The sequence below is a fragment of the Capra hircus genome, chromosome 6, assembly GCF_001704415.2.
Source record: "Capra hircus breed San Clemente chromosome 6, ASM170441v1, whole genome shotgun sequence".
Lineage (NCBI taxonomy): Eukaryota > Metazoa > Chordata > Mammalia > Artiodactyla > Bovidae > Capra > Capra hircus.
The window spans coordinates 102,772,378-102,796,320 of NC_030813.1; the positions used below are offsets into that span (position 1 = coordinate 102,772,378).

The 23,943-nt window shown below is 37.8% G+C and overlaps 1 protein-coding gene across 1 annotated transcript in view; it reads left to right on the forward strand.

Annotated features, from left to right (window-relative positions):
- The window catches only part of NUDT9 (nudix hydrolase 9), a 39,026-nt gene that overhangs the window by 8,252 nt on the left and 6,831 nt on the right, over positions 1-23,943 (forward strand). Inside the window, exons 2-7 of the mRNA XM_005681881.3 lie at positions 3,349-3,588; positions 11,724-11,819; positions 15,512-15,598; positions 19,356-19,467; positions 21,202-21,348; positions 22,834-22,918. Of these exons, the coding sequence (XP_005681938.1) occupies positions 3,349-3,588; positions 11,724-11,819; positions 15,512-15,598; positions 19,356-19,467; positions 21,202-21,348; positions 22,834-22,918 (767 nt within the window). The remainder of the gene's footprint in view (positions 1-3,348; positions 3,589-11,723; positions 11,820-15,511; positions 15,599-19,355; positions 19,468-21,201; positions 21,349-22,833; positions 22,919-23,943) is intronic.

Consider the following 23,943-nt stretch of genomic DNA (forward strand, 5'->3'; position numbering starts at 1 on the left):
TTTGAAAATCATCTGACTATATATGTAAGGCTTTTTTTTTTTTTTTTAAGCTCCTAACAGTCTTTTTTTTTTCTTTTAAATATTTATTTATTTATTTATTTTTAAAATTTTACTTTACAATACTGTATTGGTTTTGCTATACATCAACATGAGTCCACCACGGGTGTACATGAGTTCCCAGTCCTGAACCCCCCTCACACCTCCCTCCCCCTCCCATATGTAAGGGTTTATGTCTGGACTCTCTATTCTATCCTATCGGCCTGTATACACACACACACGCACACATATATCTTTTTTCTTATTCCTTTTCCATTATGGTTTATCACGGGATATTGAGTATAGTTCCCTGTGCTATACAGTGGGACCTGGTTGGTTGTCCATGTTATATACACCAGTTTGCATCTGCTAATCCCAAGCTCTATTCCTTCCCTCTCCCCGTCCTTCTGCCCGTTGGCAACCACAAGTCTGTTCTCCAAGACTGACTGTGTTTCTGTTTAGTAGATATGTTTATTTGTGTCATATTTTAGATTTCACACGTATAAGTGATATCATACAGCATTTGTCTGACAGAGACATTTTTGGGCATCAGTGGAGAGTATCACATGCTTTTTTGCTTCATTCTTTTAATGTGATGTGTTATATTGGTTCATGTTTGTATGTTAAACTGTTCTTGAATTTCAGGAATAAAGCCCACTTGATGATGATGTATAATCCTTTTAATGTGTTTCTGAAATCCGTTCACTGCTATCTTTTTTAAAAAATTATTTATTCATTAATTTTTGGTTGTGCCAGGTCTTTGTTGCTGTGCGTGGGCTTTCTCTAGTTGTGGTGAGTGGGGGCACCCTTTGTTGTGGTGCACGGGCTTCAGTAGTTGTAGCCTGTGGGTTCAGTAGTTGTGGCTCATGGGCTTTTGTTGTTCCTTGGCATGCAAAATCTCCCTGGACCGGGGGTCAGACCTGTGTCCCCTGCATTGGCAAGTGGATTCTTATCCACTGCACCACCAGGGAAGTCATGTTCACTGCTATCTTGTAGAGGATTTTTTCATTGATATTTTCCAGGGATATTGGTCTGTAGTTTCTGGTAATATCATTGTTTAGCTTTGGTATCAGGGTAATAATGCTGATCTCATAGAATTTGGAAGTATTCACTCCTCTTCAGTTTTTTTTGGGAAGCATTTGAGGAGTGTTAGTGTTAATTCTTGTGGAGAAGGCAATGGCAACCCACTCTAGTACTCTTGCCTGGAAAATCCCATGGGTGGAGGAGCCTGGTAGGCTGCAGTCCATGGGGTCGTTAAGAGTCAGGCACGACTGAGGGATTTCACTTTCACTTTTCACTTTAATGCATTGGAGAAGGAAATGGCAACCCACTCCAGTGTTCTTGCCTGGAGAATCCCAGGGACAGAGGAGCCTAGTGGGCTGCCGTCTGTGGGGTCGCACAGAGTCAGACAGAACTGAAGTGACGCAGCAGCAGCAGCAGCAGCAGCAGCAGCAGTAGTGTTAATTCTTCCTTAAATGTTTAATAAAGTTTATCAGTGAAGCCATCTATTCCTAAGCTTTTCCTTGTTGGGAGTAAATAAGTTTTTTAAAAAAATTATTTATCCTACCCCATTCACATTTCAATACTTGTCTTTTTTTTTTTAATGATTCATGAGATAACCCAGGATCACTGATTGCACTTAGTTTTCATGCTCTCTATCTGGATGAGTTCCTTCAACTTTTATCTTTCACAACCATAGCGATTTAAAAAGTATGGACCTTAATTATGTAAGATATCCCTTATTGTGAGTGTGTCCTGTGTTTCCTTATATCTAGACTCTGATCGTATATTCTTATAAGGAATCCTCAGGAATCATTGCTGTATACTTCTCAGTGTATGTATGATATCACATGAATTTGACTTATTTCAACACCCCATCAAGTTAGTGTTTTTCCCATTGGCCATTGATCTCAAGTAGGGCTAATCATTATTGTGAGAGCAGAAGGGACCTGTTCTAGCATCCCCTCTGTCATACTAGAGACCCTAACTTAGGGCCATTAGGGATTTTGATCTTTAAGAATAATGAGAAGGCATTTAAATTTTTAGTCAGAAGGAGAAATGAAAGATCTTTGTGTATGTTATGGTGTGAAGGTTACGTTTCAGTTTTTTGTTTGCCTTTTTGTGTATGTACTATCTAATTATTTTAGCTCTACACTTACTTTACTCTAAAGTGCTTTTTTAAAAAGTTTATTTTATTTACGTTTATTTTTGGCTGTATTGGGTCTGTGTTGCTGCATGCAGGTGTTCTCTAGTTGCAGCAAGCAGGGTCCTGTCTAGTTGTGGTCCCTGGGCTTCTCATCATGGCGGCTTCTCTGGTTGCAGAGCACAGGCTCTGGAGTGCATGGGCTTCACTAGTTGAGGCACATGGGCTCAGTAGCTGTGGTTTGTGAGCGTGTGTGCTTCAGTAGTTGCAGAGCATGGGCTTAGTTGCCCCGTGGCATATGGAATCTTCCTGGACCAGGGATTGAACCCATGTCCCCTGCATTGACAGGTGGTTTCTTAACTACTGGATCATCAGGAAGCCCTACTCTAAAGTTTATAATATGAACATCTATCAGAGTCTGGCTTCAAGTGCTATTACATTAATTTGAGTACAGTGTAGGAACCTAACAACAGTACATCTCCATTTCCTTTTCTTCTTTTGTGCTATTTCTGTCATCCGTTTTTCACATATGTATGTTAGACCGGAGATCCCCAACCCCCGGGCCCCATTGGAAACTGGGTCACACAGCAGGTGAGCGGTGGGCAAGCAAGTCAAGCTTCACCTGCCGTTCCCCATTGCTTGTATTACCACCTGAACTGTTCCCACCTCAGTCACCCCCATTACCACTGGGCCTGAATTATCCATCCTTGCCCCCTCACCCTGATCGGTGTAAAAATTGTCTTCCACGAAACCAGTTCCTTGTGCCATAAAGCTTGGGGACTGCTGTGTTAGACCATTAGTTTATTATTTTTTAAAATGGATTCCTTCATGTAGGCTTTAATAGTCTTTCTTTACATTTGTTTTTATGGTTGAATTTTTATTATAAAATTATCTTCTCCAACATTTGTGCTAACAAAAGTAAACTTCTGTCCCTTTTTCTCAGCTAAAATATACTCTGTGAGTAAGTTTCAGTTAGTAAGATTTAGCAATATTTTTATGTTTATAAACAGTTTCACAGATATTGGACCTTTATTCCAGTATGCATCAAATTAGGATTTTCTGATTTTGAAATTGAAAAGTTGTATTTTGGAGACTGTGAATTAGGTTTTTAAGTTAATTTAAGTATTTTGTACTTACATAAAACATTTTTATTTTTTTTTCCCTCTCAGAAACTCACTTTTATCCTGCAGATTTCATGTTAATTCCAACATGATGTCTGGTTTTAATGGTACCATAGAGAATTCCCACAACAAGGCTCGGACATCGCCTTACCCAGGTTCAAAAGTTCAGCGCAGCCAGGTTCCCAATGATAAAGTGGGCTGGCTTGTTGAGTGGCACGACTATAATCCTGTGGAATACACTGCAGTTTCTGTCTTGGCTGGACCTCAGTGGGCAGATCCTCAGATCAAGTGAGTAAATTAGCTGGTGTTAGCTGGGTAGGAGATTTTGGAGAAGATAATGGTTGTATTTGTAAATTGTCATTTGGTAGCAGAAAAATAATTTTTATCTAGTGCTTGACTTTAACTGTTTCCACATGTACTTGAAATTTGCCAAAGCTATTCAATTCATGTTTATTTATTCTTTTGGGGGTTTTGTGATGATCTTTCCAAACAGGTAAATCTATTTTATCGTGGAGTTTTTTATTTTATGAAATGACAAGTGGTAGTTTCTGTTTTCACTTCTTCTGTTTGGGTTATCAATAACATCTTTTGTGGTTATTTTCCAACATAGCTAGACTGTGTTTGAATAGTGAAAATGTTTTTCAGAAACTTTTTATGGATTACTAACAACAAGATGATGATAAAATTTGACCAGTGTGAGAAGATAGAAAAGGGATAGATAAAGGAGAGAGGAAAGAGGAAAACAAAAAACTCAGGCAGAAATGTTTTGATTAGAAGTAGAATGGCTGAATGAATACAAAAATAAGGCCTGTATATATGCTATCTACAGAAGACCCACTTCAGACCCAGAGACACAGACTGAAAATAAGAGGTTGCAAAAAGATGTTCCATGCAAATGGAAGTAAAAAAAAAAAAAAAAAAGCTGGAGTAGCAATATTCATATCAGATAAACAAGACTTTTAAGACTTACAAGAAACAAGAATGCTACATAATAATCAAGGGATCAATCCAAGAAGGAGATACAACAATTATAAATATTTCTGCACCCAGTATAGGAGCACCTCAATACATAAGGCAAATGCTAGCAGCCCTAAAAGGGGAAAATGGCAGCAACACAGTAATAGTGGGAGACTTTAATACCCCACTTCCCCAATGAACAGATTATCCAGACAGAAAATAAATAAGGAAACACAAGCTTTAATGACACAACAGATCAGATAGAATTAATTGATATTTATATGACATTCCATCTGAAAGCAGCAGAATATACTTTCATCTCAAGTGCACATGGAGTATTCTCCAGGATAGATCATATCTTGGGTCACAAATCAAGCCTTGGTGAATTTAAGTGTATCAAGCATGTTTTCTGACTTCAACACTATGAGATTAGAAATCAATTACAGGAAAAAAAGAAACTGTAGAAGCATGAACACATAGAGGCTAATAATAGACTACTGAATAATGAAGAGATCAATGAAGAAATCAAAGAGGAAATAAAAAAATATGTAGAAACAAATGACAGTGAAATCAGGATGACTCAAAACCGTGGGATGCAGTAAAAGTAATCCTAAGAGGGAAGTTAATAGTAATTCAGTTCTTCCTCAAGAAATGAGAAAAATCTCCAGTAAACAACCTAACCTTATACCTAAAGCAGCTAGACCAAGAAGAACAAACAAAACCCAAAGTTAGTAGAAGGAAATAAATCATAGGCAGAGCAGAAGTAAATAAAATAGAAATGAAGAAAACAATAGCAAAAATCAATGAAACTAAAAGCTGTTTTTTTGAGAAGATAAACAAAATCAATAGACTTTTAGCCAGACTGATTAAAAAAAAAAAGTATTCAAATCAATAAAATTAGAAATGAAAAAAGAGAAATTATGACTGACACCCCAGAAATACAAAGAATCACTAAAGACTACTATAAGCAACTCTATGCCAATAAAATGGACAACCTGGAATACATGGACAAATTCCTAGAAAGGTGCAGTCTCCCAGGACTGAAGCAGGAAGAAATAGAAAATATAGACAGACCAATCACAAGTAATGAAATTGAAACTACAGTTAAAAATTGTCCAACAAACAAGTCCAGGACCAGATGGCTTCATAGGTGAAATCTATGAAGCATTTAGAGAAGAGCTAACATCTATCATTCTCAGACTCTTCCAAAAAATTATAGAACACTCCCAAGCTCATTCTGTGAGGCCATCGTCTCCCTGATACCAAAACCAAAGATACCACGAAAAAAGAAAATTGCAGACCAATATCACTGATAAACATAGTTGCTAGAATCTTCAGCAAAATACTAGCAATGTGTTAAAAGAATCATACACCCTTGATCAAGTGAAATTTTCCAAGGGATGCAGGGGTTCTTCAATATATGTAAGTCAATCAGTGTGATACACCATGTTAACAAGTTAAATTTTAAAAAAAAGGATCATCCCAATAAATGCAGAAAAGCTTTTGACAAAATTCAAAACCCATTTATGATAAAAACTCTCCAGAAAGTGGGCATAGAGGGAACCCACCTCACCATGATAAAGTCCATACATGACAAACCCACAGCAAACATCAGTGGTGAAAAACTGAAAGCATTTCCTTTAAGATCAGGAACAGGACAAGGATGTCCACTCTTGCTGTTATTCAGTATGGTTTTGGAAGTCCTAACTGTGGCAGTCAGAAAGGAAAAAGAACTAAAAGGAATACAAATTGAAAAGAAGAAGTAAAACTGTCACTGTGTGTGGATGATATGAGTATGTATAGAAAATCCTGAAGATGCCACCAGAAAATTAGAGCTAATCAATCAGTTTGGTAAAATTGCAGGTTACAAAATTAAAGCACAGAAATCTCCTACATTCCTATATACTAACAATGAAAGATCAGAAAGAGAAATTAAAGAAATAATCCCAGTTACTATTGCAACAGAAAGAATAAAATACCTAGGAATGAACCTACATGAGGAGGTAAAAGGCTTCCCTGGTGGCTCAGACGGTAAAAGAATCTGCCTGTAATGCAGGAGACCTGGGTTTGATTCCTGAGTGGGGAAGATCCCCAGAGAAGGGAATGGCAACCCACTCCAGTATTCTTGCCTGGAGAACTCCATGGACAGAGGAGCCTGGCAGGCTGTAGTCCATAGGGCCACAAAGAGTTGGACACGACTGAGTGACTAACACTTTTACTTTCAAGGAGGTACTTGAAAAAGTCCTGTATTCAGAAAACTATAAGACATTTATGAAAGAAATCAAAGATGACACAAACAGATGGAGAGATAGATATACCATGTTCTTGGGTTGGAAGAATCAATATCGTGAAAACAACTATACTACCTAATGCAGGAGTTTTGATGAAAGTTTTACTTTCATTTTTGTTTTGAAGGATTTATTAACCAAAGAAACCACACGTCACACAAACAATTTCAGTATTTAATAGAAGGTTATTTGACTTAATTTCAGTATACAGTCAGTAAAAGAAGAGAAATAGAAACAAAGAGAAAAGTAATAGTATGTACATCACCTAATTTGGGTCAACCAACCTCCAGACCTAGACAGTGCTGGTAAGTCCCTCATTAACAGCAATCTGGAGTCCTAATTGGGAAAAAGTCCTAGGTGGTGTGTCCACCCTGTGGGTGAGACTTCAGATTGTAGTTTTGGGGGCTCCCACTTACAATGCCAAGCAGCAATTGATATCATCATCAATTTGTCCACAAAAATGCAGCTGTGGTTTTACTTTAACTTTTTGCTGTTTGTTTCACCTTGTGAGTCTTAAAGGGTAGGGAAGTCTCAGGCAGTAAAGAATCCACCTGCAATGCAGGAGACCTGGGTTCAGTCCCTGGGTGGGGAGATCCCCTGGAGAAGGGAATGGCAACCCACTCTAGTATTCTTGCTTGGAGATTCCATGGACAGAGGAGCCAGCTTCTTAGACCCTGGAGGTGGGAGGTGGGGTTGGGGGAATTGGCCAGACCCATTAACCCTCAGTGGCTTAAGAGAATCTAAGACCCATTCCCTATCTTATCTAAAGTGCCACCTGACTTGCTTTCCTTGCAGGCAGGCACAGAATCTTTGCAGTATCCAGGGAGATCAGAGGCTGGCTCTCCTCCTTTTGATGTCTGCACAAGACTTCCTCCATTTTAATTTCCTTAATATAAGTCTATAGATTCAGTACACTCCCTATCAAATTACCAATGGACTTTTTCACAGAGTTAGAATAAAAAACTTTTTACAGTTTTTGTGGATCAGTAAAAGATCCCAGATACCAAAGCAGTCTTGAGAAAGAAAAACAGAACTGGAGTAATTGGGCTTCCTGACTTCAGACTATACTACAAAACTATAGTCATCAGTACAGTATGGTACTGGCACAAAAACAGAAATATAGATCAATGGGACAGGATTGAAAGCCCAGAGATAAACCCACATACCTATGGTCACTTAATCTATGACAAAGAAGGCAAGAATATTCGATGGAGAAAAGACAGTCTTTTCAACAAGTGGTACTGGGAAAACTGGACAGCTACATGTAAAAGAATGAAAGAGAACACTCCCTAACATTATATATAAAAATAAAACAACATGGAATAAAGATCTAAGTGTAAGACCAGGCACCTATACAACTCTTAGAGGAAAACATAAGAAGAACATTCTTTGACATACAGCAGAATCTTTTTTGACCCACTTCCTAGAATAAGGAAAATAAAAACAAAATAAACAAATGGGACCTAGTTAAACTTAAGAGCTTTTGTACAGAAAAGAAAACTATAAATGAGATGAAAAAACAACCTTAGAATGGGAGAAAATATTTGCAAATGAAAGCCACCGAGAAAGGACTACCATATGACCATAATTCCAGAAGACACATGCACCCCAGTGTTTATTGCAGCACTATTTATATTAGCCAGGACATGAAAGCAACCTAGATGTGCAACTACGGGTGAATGGATAAAGAAGATGTGGTACGTATTTGCAGGGGAATATTACTCAGCCATAAAAATGAACAAAATTGGGTAACATTTGTGGAGATGTGGATGGACCTAGAGTCTGTCATAGAGTGAAGTCAGTCAGAAAGAAAAAAAGTATCATATATTAATACATGTATGTGGAATATAGGAAAATGGTATAGGTGATCTTATTTTACAAAGCAGAAATAGAGACACAAATGTAGAGAAGGGGCATGTGGGCCCGGACTGGTGGAGAAGGGGGAGTGGGGTGAATTGAGAGGTTGGGATTGACCTATATACACTACCACGTGTAAAATAGACAGCTAGTGGGAAGCTGCTGTATAGCACAGGGGACTCAGCTCAGAGCTCTGTGGTGACATAGATGGGTGGGATGGGAGGGGGTGGGAGAGGCCCAAGAGGGAGTGGGTATATGTATACATATGGCTGATTTATTTTGTTGTACAACATTGTAAAGCAGGTATACCTCGATTAAAATAAATACTTTGACTAAATTCAGAGAAGTGCTGTGTTGATTCACATTTTATGTTTATGTTTCTTTTGATAAATATGATGGTAGAGTTGTAAAATGTGCTGACTACAAGCTAGGCACTGTATACTAAATGTTTTATAAGCACTGTTTTATTATAACTATCCTGGAAGGCAGACAGGGTTGTTATTTCCTCTTTATAGGGAAAAAAAAAAACACAAAAAATGGAAGGACAGAAAGTTTGTCCTTTACATATGGTCATGGAGCTGGTAGATGGGATAGCTTGGCCTTTAACTCAGTATGACTTTAGAATTTATGCCCTTAACTACTCTGCTGCTAAATGGCCATTCTAGTTTTGGAATATTTTATAAGTTTGATTTAATTGGTAAATTTATTGTAAATGACAGTCCTCTCAAGGCATTATTTAGTCAGTTAAATAAACATTTTTGCTAGTTGGGTTGATCTAGTATTAGTTCATTAGGTTGTTAAACTTTACCAGTCACATATTGCTGTGACTTAATTTTGATCCACAGTTTCCTTATTTAATCCAAAGATGTGTTTGTGATAGTATTTGGGTTGTTAATTAATCATGAAGCCAACTTGTGGAGAAATTATTACCTGTAAATGAGTTCCATTTCCCTCGTTTTAGAGGATGTATTAATATATATTTACATGTACATTATACATGTGAGTGTGTGTTAGTCGCTCAGTCATGCCTGACTCTTTGTGACCCCATGGACTGCAGTCCATCAGGCTCCTCTGCCCATGAGATTTTCCAGGCGAGGATACTGGAGTGGGTTGCCATTTCTTCTCCAGGGGATCTTCCCAACCCAGGGATCGAACCCGGGTCTCCTGCACTGCAGGCAAATTCTTTACTGACTGAGCTACAAGCATGCACAATTAGAATTAGTGACATTACAAGGGGTGCTATACAGTATAAATAGAGGAAGACTGAATGAGTCTTCCTCTGTTTCATTCAATTTAGTTTTTATAAGTTAAATTTGTATCACTGTCTAAATCAAGCCTTACTAATGTTAATGTTTAAATTATAACTAGATTCATGCTTCCCCCTCCCCAGAAAATGGCTCTCTTTATCTAAAATTTTATTCTGAAACATTTCCAACATATAAGAAATTTGAAATAACTTTACAGGGGACACTCATAACTCACCACTTTAATTTTCTTATTACCATTTTATTATACTTATTTCATCACATATATATCCATCTATCCCTCCTTCATCCATCTTGATTTTTGATATATTGGTACATTTCTGCCTGTATACTCCAACAGGTGTTTCATTAACTAGCATTCAATATTTATTCAGCTTATTTTATTTAAAAAAATTTTAAGAGTATTGTTGATTTACAGTATTGTGTTAGTTATCGGTTTAGTTCAGTTGCTCAGTCGTGTCCAACTCTTTGTGACCCCATGGACTGCAGCACACTAGGCCTCCATGTCCGTCACCAACTCCCAGAGTTTGCTCAAACTCATGTCCACTGAGTCGGTGATGCCATCCAACTATCTCATCCTCTTTCATCCCATTCTCCTGCCCTCAATCTTTCCCAGCATCAGGGTCTTTTCCAATGAGTCAGTTCTTCTCATCAGGTGGCCAAAGTATTGGAGCTGGAGCTTCAGCTTCAGCATCAGTCCTTCCAATGAATATTCAGGACTGATTTCCTTTAGGATTGACTGGTTTGAATCAGTTATATATATATATGTATATTCACTCTTTTTTAGATTCTATTCCCATATAGGTCATTATAGAGTACTGAATAAAGTTCCCTGTGCTATATTAGTGAGTTCTTATTAGTTATCTGTTTTATACATAGTAGTGTGTATATGTCAATCCCAATCTTCCAATTTATCCCCCGTACCCCACCCTGGTAGCCATAAGTTTATTTTCTACATCTGTGACTCTATTTCTGTTTTGTAAATAAGTTCATTTGTACCTTTTTTTTTTTTTTTCAAGATTCCACATTTAATGGTGAAATTCTAGAGTCCCAAGGACATTATAACTCTGGCTTTGTAATTTCATGATTTTTACCATTTAATTTTATAGGTATGTTAGAAGTCTTGGGAAAATGACTGGATCATTCAAGTTGGAAACTGTTTCCAAAACAGAGCACAAATATCTCTATGCTCTTGCTTACTGGAATTAAAGCAAGAAAGGAAGTGAAACTTGTGTCAGAACTGCCCATGCACTGTCCAGTGCTATATAACTCTTTATTCACTGTCAGTGCAGTTATGTCAGCAGTTTAATAATGGTGAGGAAAGTAGTTTGTTTATAGCTTTTAAAAAATAGTTTTATTTAGTGTGACATAAATGCAATAAACTATACATTTTTTAGGTGTGCAGGTGTAGCTCAGTTAGATTTTATATTTATCTAACACTCTAATCCAGATCCGTGTCCAGATCAAGATCTGGAGTAGTGCCAGCTTATATCTATTTTAATCTACATCATGGTTATTATTTCCAGTTTATTATATCTGTTTTAATCTGCATCATGGTTATTATAAAGTTTGTGGGGTGTTTTCATGTTTTGTGGGGTTTACTTTCATACAGATATTAATCAGTGTACATTGGAAGACATTGAAATTAAGTCTTTGAGACAGAAACAGCAAAATGTCAGAAGGAATCTTATTTTTAGAAGTGTTTATTAATAGGAACCAGTGATTGCCATATTGTGCCCACAGACAAATCTGCTTTACTGATAGTAATGTATTCTTTTCTGTAATATGTAGGAGCAGCTCCGGTTTGCCTGCCATAAGTCCTTCCCCACAGGGGTTACAACATACCTTCTTGTCTTATAAAGTCTTTTGATTAAACAAAAATTTTTTGCCAGAAAGTGTTTTGAAGGAGTTGATGAGTTTGCAAATGAAAACTAAGTTTGTAACTAAAAATTTAGTTTCAAGGATACTGGTTGTTATAAATGACTGGCTGGCATTATTAAGCTGTTGGTAGTATTGGATCATTATTTCTTATTTTGCATTGGTATTCTCATTACAGTGAAAGCAACTTCTCTCCCAAGTTTAATGAAAAGGATGGGCAGGTTGAGAGAAAGAGCCAGAATGGCCTGTATGAGGTTGAAAATGGAAGACCTAGGTAGGTACTGGGGTGGGGCATCTTATAATAATGGGTCTTTAAAAGATAGAAAATAATTGTCAATGAAAATTCACTTAACAATCAAGGTAAGAAGAAAAAAGCAGATTTTATGTAAATCAAACTGAGTTACAACTTGGAAGACAGACTCTCAAGAAGCTCTGAGAAGTGTTCCACCTGTTAGAAGATACTGTTGTTGTTTGGTCGCTAGGTTGTGGTGAACTCTTTTGTGATCCCATAGCCCGCCAGGCTCCTCTTTTCTTAGGATTTCCCAGGCAAGAAGGGGGATCCTCCTGACCCAGGTATCGAACCCACATCTCCTGCATTAGCAGGTGGCTTCTTTACCACTGAGCCACCAGGGAAGCCCTGTTAGAAGGTGTAGTCATACACATTCTCTAGACAAAGGATTGTACTTCAAAATGGGATAAAATACTGATATTTTACATAAGGTTCCCCACAGATACATAGTACAGGTGAGCATGTGCAAAGCAAGCAGTGAGTCACCATGTCGCCTTGCAGAGTTGGGAGAGCATGCTGTTTTTTTTAGAAGTTACATTGCTAGTGTCAGAAGAAAGGGAAAATAATAATCTTTATGGTGAAGAAAGCACTCTAATCTTTGAGGAGGTCTGGTTAATGTGCGGATACACTGCACATTAGGGATGCTAGGAGAGGCCCAGATGGACACAGAAAATTTTAGGTCTAAATTTTTTTGTCCTGCCTTAAAATACACATTTTATTTTATCAATGTAATTAACATTTATTGAGGGCTTGCATATGCCAGGCCTTGTCTGAAAGAATTTATATATGTGATCTAATTAAATCATAGTAATAACCCTGTGGGTGGATATTTTTAGTTCCATTTACAGATAAGTAGAGAGAATGCGAGTAGTTTGCATATGGTGAGTAAGTGCTGGAAGGAATTGAATGCATCTTCTGATAACTTTACCTTGAAATAGGAATAATAACAGTTGACTCTTGAACAAAATGGGGCTTAAACTACACAGACCCACTTATACATGGATTCTTTTTCAGTAGTAAATATTATAGCACTACTCCATCTGAGTTTTGTTGAATACCTGAATGTGGAGCCACAGATACAGGGGAACTGTGTATAGACGGTGGACTATAAGTTTATATGGAAGCATTGTTCAAGGGTCAACTGTAATTGAATAAATTAACAGAAGGAAAGGATTAAGAATTGTATTTCAGTGATTATTTATAAAATGAGATAATACTTTTAGGAATTTATCCAAATATGTAAAAGTAAAAATAAAAACAACCCAAAAATGTAACGTCTTTTTTTTCTTTTGGTCATGTCGTGTGGCAAGTGGGTGGGATGTGGGGATCTTAGTTCACCAGCGAAGGATCAAACCTGTGCCCAGTGGAAGCATGGAGTCTTAACCACTGGACCACCAGGAAATCTCTCTTTTTGTACTTTTAAAAGTGATTTTTCTATACAACTCAAAAATTTTCAGTTTTTCTCAAGTCATCATAAAAGGAAGAAATGTAAAAATTAGCATGCCTCCAATAAAAAAATAGAAAAATCACCGATTTGGTAATCATACGTATCACCTTGTAAAATGTTGCAAAAGCTAAAAATATTTTTAGTTCTTCTAAAGCAAGGACGTAGTAGTGTTCCTCTCATGCCAACCTGCTCTTTACTAAATTCTTTCTTTGTTCATAGCTTACTCACTTTTCTGTGTTACTGAGTCTTTTCAAGTCAAACTTGCCTTGAATTTGACTTACTCCTTAAGTTCTCTTCTGGGCAAAATATATTAGAAGATATGTACACATATAAAAGGACAGAAAAGGCAAAGGGAAGATAGCTTATTGTTTTAGTCAAGACTCTCTTGACTAACGGAAACCAACTCTAGCTTGCCTGAGTAAAAAAGTGAACTTTATTCCACGACTATAGAATCATCTCAGGAATCCAAAGCAGAAATGCAGCTAACTTTAGGAAAGGGTAGAGTTTGGAAATCCATTAGAACTGTCTCTGCCTTATGTCTGCTTTCCTTTATATGTTGCCTTTGTTTTGCTTTTTCTGCAAATAGCTTTCTCTGTTGCTCAGGCAGTAGAGTAATCTATATGTCTTTTCTACAGCTTTTAGTTTATCAGTTACAGGCTTGGTCTTTCTCTCTCTTAATATTGGCTTTGATCATTTGTATTCAAGGGTGTATGGTTACATGGAATAAAACATTGTTACTGACCACCCTGCCCCTCCTCCTGAATTTGAAAAGTAGAGTAATTGCATCCTGGCCAAGTGTCTTGCCTTTCTGTTTTTATTTCTAAGTCTTGCTGAAATATTTCTGAGTCCAGTATAAAACAATATAAAGATTGACTCAATTTTAATAACAGTTGCAAGGAAGAGCAAAATAAAATAGAGTGGCTGGAACTTCCCTGGGGGTATAGTGGTTGAGAATCCACCTGCCAGTACAGGGAACATGAGTTCGATCCCTGGTCCAGGAAGATCCCAAAAGCTGTGGAGCAACTAAACCTGTGACCCACAACTTCTGAGCCCAGGTGCTGCAGCCACTGGAGCTCCTGTACCTAGAGCCCATGCTCCACCACAAGAGAAGCCACTGAAATGAGAAGCCTGAGCACTGCCGAGGAGAGTAGCCCATGCTTGCAGTAACTGGAGAAGCCCCTGCAGCAACAAAGACCCAGTGCAACCGTAAATAAAAAATAGTTAAAAAGATAGCTGAAAGGGAAAACTTGACAAGTTGTTTATTTACTTTCACATACTGGGAGGACCAAAGATATTAAATAGACAAGATTGCAGATTAGGGCATTTCATTTTATATAATGAAACTTAAACATTTAAGGAATATTGACTGGAAGAAAATTACTCAGTTGTGAGTGTGCCCTGTTTATCTGACAGACTTTTATACATTGGGTTGTGGCATTAGGTTAAATAGTTGTTGGCATTTATATAAAATTGTTTTTAAAAATTGAATTTGGTATATATGAAATCTTAAAATATTAAGTATTTCTACTTCATTATATGCTGTGTGCTGTGGGCTAAGTCGCTTTAGTCGTGTCCGACTCTGTGCAGCCTTTATGGACTCTAGCCTGCTAGGCTCCTCTGTGCATGGGATTCTCCAGGCAAGGATACTAGAGTGGGTTGCTATGCCCTTCTCCAGGGCATCTTCCCTACCCAGGGATGGAACCTGTGTCTCTTATTTCTGCCTTCATTGGCAGGCAGGTTCTTCACCGCTAGCACCTCCTGGGAAGCCCTCATTATATGCCACACAATATCTATTCCTGATAATAAAAATCTAGAACCCACTATGAAAAAAATGGACTTTAAAATGTAATCAAAACTATATGAGTGAGTCAGGTTGTAAGAGAGTGAAGTATGAAAAGAGGATGATGAGAAAGGGAAGAGAAGTGTGGATATACTGGATAAAGCGTTGCTGTTGCAGAGTTAGACTGTGATTAGGTGCAGAGCATTTCAGCCTTCCAGATTTAAAACAACTTTGGAAATGAGATCCTCCTCCTGGATCAAGCCCAGGCATGAAAGAAAAGTTAAATAACACTGTAAAGAAATACGTACTTTGAATGTCAAATATGTAGTAGTGCTACTGGATTTGTGTGGAGATCTTATTTCCCTCTTAGTACCTTGTTTTGGGCCATATCAAGTTTGGTTCAAAAAGATGAGTACCTTCAGTTGGTTTTATGGTTTTTTGTTTTTCCAGAAATCCTGCAGGACGGACTGGACTGGTTGGCCGGGGACTTTTGGGGCGATGGGGCCCCAATCATGCTGCAGATCCCATCATAACCAGGTAAGAGCTGAAAACACATTTCAGTAACAAAGAGACAAGTAATTGGAAAAATACACTAACCATGTTTTTACTGTCCATCATATACATATACATACGTAAATGTATGTATGCATATGTATGTGTTTATATATATAGTTATCCCTTGATATTTTAGGGGATTGGCTCTTGAAGAGGCCCCTGTGCCTCAAGCAGGTAGCAAAATCTGTGGATGTTCAGGTCGCTTACATAAAATGGAAAAGTACGGTTGACTCGTCTTATCCATGGGTTCTGCATTTGTGGATACAGAGAGCTGACTGCATGTGTGTGTGTTTGTGTTGGTATATACACAGGCATATATATATATATATGTATGTATGCAGCCTTGAAATTAAAAGGCGCTTGCTCCTTGGAAGAAAAGCTATGACAAACCTGGACAGCACATTAAAAAGCAGAGACCTTACTTTGCCAAAAAAGGTCCATCTAGTCAAAGCTGTGGTTTTTCCAGTGGTCATATATGGATGTGACAGTCGGACTATAAAGAAAGCTGAGTGCCGAAGAATTGATGCTTTTGAACTATGGTGTTGGAGAAGACACTTGAGAGTCCCTTGGACTGCAAGGAGATCCAACCAGTCCATCCTAAAGGAGATCAGTCCTGAGTTTTCATTGGAAAGGCTGATGCTAAAGCTGAAACTCCAATACTTTGGCCACATGCGAAGAGCTGACTCATTGGAAAAGACTCTGATGCTGGGAGGGATTGGAGGCAGGAGAAGGGGACAACAGAGGATGAGATGGTTGGATGGCATCACCAACTCAATGAACGTGAGTTTGAGTGAACTCCAGGAGTTGGTGATGGACAGGGAGGCCTGGCATGCTGGGGTTCATGGGGTCACAGAGTTGGACACGACTGAGCAACTGAACTGAACTGAGCTGGCTTTTCTTGCTTTCAGTCTTGATCACCTCCAAACCAACTTCCAAACTTTTTTCAAAATGAGTGAGTTTTCTGAAATACAAATTGCTAACAGCTTTTAACCTGCTTTAAAACATTTTCTGGCTCTCTAAGCAAATTAATTTGATGAATTCTTTGCCTACTTCAACCTCATCATCTATCTTTCCCTCACTGATATTCATACTCCCGTGTATACTTTCAGTTTCTTGAATACATTTTATTTTTATAACTTTGTTTCCTCCCTCTGCATCCTTAAAATCAGATTTGTCTTATACTAACTGTTCTTTCATTTCCAGCTATCTGTACTCATCAAGCTGTCAGTCTTACAGTTTATTCACCTACATATCTAGCTCCACGGCTAGGCTGTGAACTCTTTTAGGGGGAATTACGGATGGGGCTTCCCTGATAGCTCAGTTGGTGAAGAATCCACCTGCAATGCAGGAGAACCCAGTTCGATTCCTGGGTCGGAAAGATCAGCTGGAGAAGGGCTAGGCTACCCACTCCAGTACTCTTGGGCTTCCCTTGTGACTTAGCTGGTAAAGAATCTGCCTACAATGTAAGAGACCTGGGTTCTATTCCTGGGTCTGGAAGATCTGCTGGAGAAGGGATACACTCCAGTATTCTGGCCTGGAGAATTCCATGGAGTGTATAGTCCATTGGGGCACAAAGAGTAGGACATGACTGAGTGACTTTCACTTTTCATGGATTAGATGTAGTGTTCAGTCACATCATAAAGACTTGGACACTCATATCTAAGCTGGTGTATTTTAATCTCATGCAGAGTGAAAATTAGATTGTAGGCTTTCTGTTTTGGTTTTGTACTGCAAGTTCAAAATTTTTATCTTTGCCTAAGGAACTATTAGAACTATTAACATTTGACAGGGGGAGGTAGATGTGGTGTAGGGAAGGGAAAAGGGAGATTTATCAACATCTTTGGGAAGGAGGCTCTGATTACAAAATGCACATTTTGAAATTAACGTTGCCTTGATGCTTTAAAAATATTCACTTAAATTTGAAATATAGAACTAAAGGATAGAGTGAGATTTCTTTTATCAAAAAAGGGGATAAAGATTCAGAAGCATTTTTTTTTTTTTTTTTGAGACCAACTGGACATGGAACAACAGACTGGTTCCAAATAGGAAAAGGAGTACGACAAGGCTATATATTGTCACCCTGCTTATTTAACTTCTATGCAGAGTACATCATGAGAAACGCTGGGCTGGAAGAAGCACAAGCTGGAATCAAGATTGCCGGGAGAAATATCAATAACCTCAGATATGCAGATGACACCAGCCTTATGGCAGAAAGCAAAGAAGAACTAAAGAGCCTCTTGATGAAAGTGAAAGAGGAGAGTGAAAAAGTTGGCTTAAAGCTCAACATTCAGAAAACGAAGATCATGGCATCTGGTCCCATCACTTCATGGGAAATAGATGGGGAAACAGTGGAAACAGTGTCAGACTTTATTTTGGGGGGCTCCCAAATCACTGCAGATGGTGACTGCAGCCATGAAATTAAAAGACGCTTACTCCTTGGAAGGAAAGTTATGACCAACCTAGATAGTATATTTGGAGAAGGTGATGGCACCCCGCTCCAGTACTCTTGCCTGGAAAATCCCATGGGTGGAGGAGCCTGGTAGGCTGCAGTCCATGGGGTCACGAAGAGTCGACACGACTGAGCGACTTCACTTTTACTTTTCACTTTCATGCATTGGAGAAGGAAATGGCAACCCACTCCAGTGTTCTTGCCTGGAGAATCCCAGGGACGGGGGAGCCTGGTGGGCTGCCGTCTATGGGGTCGCACAGAGTCGGACACGACTAAAGTGATTTAGCAGCAGCAACAGCAGCAGATAGTATATTAAAAAGCAGAGACATTACTTTGCCAACAATGGTCTGTCTAGTCAAGGCTATGGTTTTTCCAGTGGTCATGTATGGATGTGAGAGTTGGAGTGTGAAAAAAGCTGAGCGCCAAAGAATTGATGCTTTTGAACTGTGGTGTTGGAGAAGACTCTTGAGAGTCCCTTGGACTGCAAGAAGGTTCAACCAGTCCATCCTAAAGGTGATCAACCCTGGGATTTCTTTGGAAGGAATGATGCTAAAGCTGAAACTCTAGTACTTTGGCCACCTCATGTGAAGAGTTGACTCATTGGAAAAGACTCTGATGCTGGGAGGGATTGGGGGCAGGAGGAGAAGGGGATGACAGAGGATGAGATGGCTGGGATGACAGAGGATGAGATGGCTGGATGGCATCACCGAATCAATGGACATGAGTTTGAGTAGACTCCGGGTGTTGGTGATGGACAGGGAGGCCTGGCGTGTTGCGATTCATGGGGTCGCAAAGAGTCAGACATGACTGAGCAACTGAACTGAACTGAACTAAACTGAACCTGTATCACATAATCTTCTTTTCCGAAAACAGGGTGAACTGTTAAAAGCAATTATTACAGATCTTTTTCACTAGTTATATTAATAAGTCTTAAAAAGATTCCTTGGATGAAAAAGAAAAGAAACTCTTAATGACCTTCCTTTAAATTCTGTTCTGCTTTAAAATCCTTCTGATATATTTTACTTTAGTAAAAAGTATATCTTGAATTTTTATTCTGGAGACTATAATATCTTTATTGAAAGTAGACATTTGCCTTGGTTTGTAACAGTGCTAAATAAAGAGTATTTTTTAATGCAAAACAATATTTCTTTATAAAAGTAGCTGATTTGAGGTAAATGTATATACACTCTATTATAAAGAAAAATACATCTTTATATTTTTGTCTTAAGCTTGGTTTAGGACCTTGATCTTTGTTCTGAATCACTTATGATCTTACATTACTATTTATAGGTGGAAAAGGGATAGAAGTGGAAATAAAATCACCCATCCCATTTCTGGGAAAAACATCTTGCAGTTTGTTGCAATAAAAAGGAAAGACTGTGGAGAATGGGCAATCCCAGGGGTAAGCATTAAAATAAAGTCAAATCAATGTTTTCAGTTCTTTTTAGTTGCTTTACTTATATAATACAAGGTTATTGCATATGGATCTTTTCTACTCCCTTAAGTCTCTCTCCTCCCTACTTCAGTTAATAATTCCTTTGCAGTGAAGTATCATTGTTAATGACAAATGTAGAATAATACAACAAAGCTGTTAAAATCTGAGTCTTAATTCTAAAACCCTTGAGAAAGAACATGGACTTTGATGTTAGACCTGGGCTTGTGTTTAGCCTTTCCACTTGGAGCTGAGTGCTGTGGAGTTCAGACCTTTGTTCTAAAAATAATCATATTTATTTCACAGGATTATTAGAGAGAGCATTTAAAGCACCTGGTATTGTAGATACTCACTAATGCTGAGTCTTGACTTAGAACCCATCCCCTACTCTAAGAGCAAAGTAACATTTTCAGTATTTTAAAAGTAACACATTACTTACTGTTCCTTACAGTTTTTAAAGTTTCTATAATATCATCAGGAAGAGTATACTTTTATTGAGTTCACGTCAGTGGTATTTCAAGTGGCTTTAAAAAAATGTGTATGTGTTCAAGAGCGGGTTTTATATTTTATGCCATATTGTTAAACGGAGATAGTTTTGATAAAAGGATGACTCATCATATACACATTCTGCTATCTGCAAGAATGGTTTCTTTCTTTGTAGAGTAAAATGGAATGAAAATGAAGATTGTAGCTGACTGTACAAGCCAAATAAACTTCGCACGTGCTGAATGCAAAATACAATATCATCATCATGGGATTTTCTGTTTTTATTGTCATTTGAAATTCTGATCAGTCAGGGAACTGTTGTCATTAAATATAATTTTGAGAGTTGTTCATCTCAGTGTATGTTGAGCATCCGAGCACCCGAGCATACGGCAGGGCTACATGAACAAGCATCCCTGTCTTCTTGGTGCTCACCTTCCGATGAGGGAGACCATACAAGATAAATAAATTATTGTATGTTAGGTGATAAGTATTAAGGAAACTAAAGCAAGGAAGGGGACTAGGAAGTGTTGGGAGAGCTTGCAATTTTAGATAGAGGGTGGTTATAGAAGGTCTCCTGAGAGAAGGTGGCATCTAAGTGAAGATCTGGAGGAGGTGAACAAGTTACCCATGTAGATATCTGGGGAAAATGCCTTTAGGTAGAAGCAATACAGTTGCAAAGGCCTTAAGGTTGGCATATGTCTGGCCCATCCTAGGAACATTGAGGAGGTCACTGTGACTAGAATGGAATGACCGGTTGGCAAAGTATCAGTTTGTTGTATTCTTGCCTCCAGCCCTTCCTTCTGTGGCTTGACTTTGGAAAATACCAGGAAAGGAGTCTGACAGGCTCAATTATCATAGTCTAACCTTGGACCATTTACTGTGGTTGAGTATATATATGGTTGATAACCCTGCTAAGCTATCTCTACTAGAAACAATGATTTTGAAAAGAACATATTACAGAAGATTATGGGCAGATAGAGCAACATATCCCTGGAGAAGGAAATGGCAACCCACTGTGGTATTCTTGCCTGGGAAATCCCATGGACAGAGGAGCCTGGTGGCCTACAAAACATGGGGTTGTAAGAGTCAGACATGACTGAGCGCTTAAACCAACACCCACCACAAAGCAATATATGTCCACTGTGTCAGTCAGTAAATATTGATTGATTGAATTAAAGCTCTTTCCTTTTTCTTTTTAAACAAAAATGTGACTCGCAGGGGATGGTGGATCCAGGAGAGAAGATTAGCGCCACACTGAAAAGAGAATTTGGTGAGGAAGCTCTCAACTCCTTACAGAAGTCCAGTGCTGAAAAGAGAGAATTACAGGAAAAGCTGCACAAGCTCTTCAGCCAGGAACATCTAGTGGTAAGAAATGATTTCTAAGAAGGATTTAGTCCTGAGGATTAATGAAAATTACTTAAAATTCACCTGAAAATCTGGTAGTTTATTCTCTGAATAAAGTGAAATACCTGTATATTTGAAATACATCTTAATAAAACAAATTAAATTGTAGCTCTTCTCTGTGAATAGATTCCTACTTAAATTTTTTATAGCCCAACTTTACATCATTTATTATAATACATTTTTTCCTCATAGTTTTTCTTTAGACTCAGTGTGAGCTAATGTGATACTGAGTTCACCCATCTAACAGTAAATCTTTTCTGTTTTTAAAATATTTGCAAGAATTCAGCTGTTTTGAGAGGACATTTACATTTTAACTTAGGTTGTTCAGAGCTTTTCTCATTCATAACAGTTTAAGTCTCATGTCTGTTTTGCTTATGTATCTTTTGTGATTTAAAAAAATCACTATCAGGTATACATGCGCTAGTAATAAGGACAAGAATGGATTTTCTGTTTTGTTGCTGTTGGCTTTTGTTTGATGTGTTTTGTTTTCTTCCTAGAATTAGGATTTCTTAATTGTTTATATTGTCTGGGTTTTGGGTCACATTTGTGTTAGATGGCTGGATCCAAGTCTTTTCATGTATTAAGAGCTTAAATATTAGTCTTTACTAACCTTGTTTATAGATCTTTGTTTAACTAGAAGAATCTTTCTTTGTGTGTCTAAAACTGTAATCATGGAAATTACTTTTAAATTGGCGTATAATTGCTTTAGAGAGTTGTGTTAGTTTCTGCTGTACAGTGGCATGAATCAGCTATATGTATACATATATCCCTTCCTTGAGTCTCCATCTCACACCCCCTGCAGAAATTATTAAAACAGAAAAATATTTACATGAAGAGTCTTAAAAAAATCATATGGCCCAAATATGATTATTCTCACATTCTGAAATTAGAATCTGAGGTGTTGAGGGTTTTGTGAATGTTAGAGCTACCTCAGAATGTTCTTGAGACTATTGTTTCCTGGGAAATTTATTTATTTAAAAAAATATTTTGTTCATTTAATGCTATTATAAATGGAATCACTTTACTTTCTTAATTTCATTTTCACATTGACTTTTTTTGGCCACTTTTTCATTTTGAGGAATCTTAGTTCCCCGACTAGGGGTTGAACCTGGGCCCTGGTGAAGGCACCAAGTCCTAACCATTGGGCCACCAGGGAATTCCCTCCCTGGGACATTTAGAACAAGCATATGGAAGGTTACATTAAAGGTTCTGTAATATTTACATTTCTTGTGTGTGTGTGTGTGTGTAATAAAAAGCACATAGCATATAATATGCCCACTTAAGCAATTTTTAAGTGTATAATTATTAATGTTAATTAATTAATGTTAATTAAATGTGGATTGTTTTGCAACGGATATTTCTGATTCTGAAGAAGGCAGCGTGCTCTGCTCTACCCATTCCTTTTCACCCTATACTTTTTCTTCATCTGTCTCCTTTAAAAAATAGATATATAAAGGTTATGTCGATGATCCTCGAAACACTGATAATGCATGGATTGAGACAGAAGCTGTGAATTACCATGATGAAACAGGTAATTTTACTAATGTTTATTAAACTAACTGAATTAGTGGATCAGTTTAATCCAGCAACCTGCTGCTGCTGCTAAGTTGCTTCAGTTGTGTCCGACTCTGTGCGACCCCATAGACGGCAGCCCACCAGGCTCCACCGTCCCTGGGATTCTCCAGGCAAGAATCCTGGAGTGGGTTGCCATTTCTTTCTCCAATGCATGAAAGTAAAAAGCAAAAGTGAAGTCACTCAGTCCTTAGCAACCCCATGGACTACAGCCTACCAGGCTCCTCTGTCCATGGGATTTGCCAGGCCAGAGTACTGGAGTGGGTTGCCATTGCCTTCTCCAGCAGCCTACTAGGACACAATTAAATTTGGACTATTTCAGTATTTTAAGTCAATCATCTAGTGATTATAGAAGTATATTTGTGTGAAATCAGATTGTTGATATTAAAATAATATGTTTAAAAAAAGGAAAGAATATGTAGAAGAAAGCTTTAAAAGTGTTACCAGTAACGAATCTATTTTAATCCACTGGTAGCATATAAAATTTAGGTTAAAATTATAAACTGTGTGCCTTAAAGTTGTCAAATTGTATGTGTCCATTTGTAAAAAAACAAAAGCAAAAGCAACTGGAGATTTGGGTAGGAAGTATAAGTATAATAAAGGAAATGGGATTTATGTCTGTCTTAATGTTTGAAATAATTTTATAATAAGCATGTGATCTTAAAGTGCAAAATAATACCAAAAAAATTCCAACTGTTGAACAAACTTCAAATGGATGATTTTTTTCTGGTCAATGGATTTAAAAAATTTAGCAAGTGGGTGGAAATCTGTTAGTATAAAAAGAAAGGGGGAATCTGCTATTTAGAAAATTAATTGCAATTTTAATATATGTTGAGTGGCTTCTCTTGAAACATTTTATTGCTAAATTGGATGACCTTTTAGATACTTTGTTTTCATCTGTAGCAAAATGAAGTGATACCATATCAGGGAACTAATTGTTGCATTCATGGTTCCTTCTGAGCTGAACTGTTGCTGGGAACATGG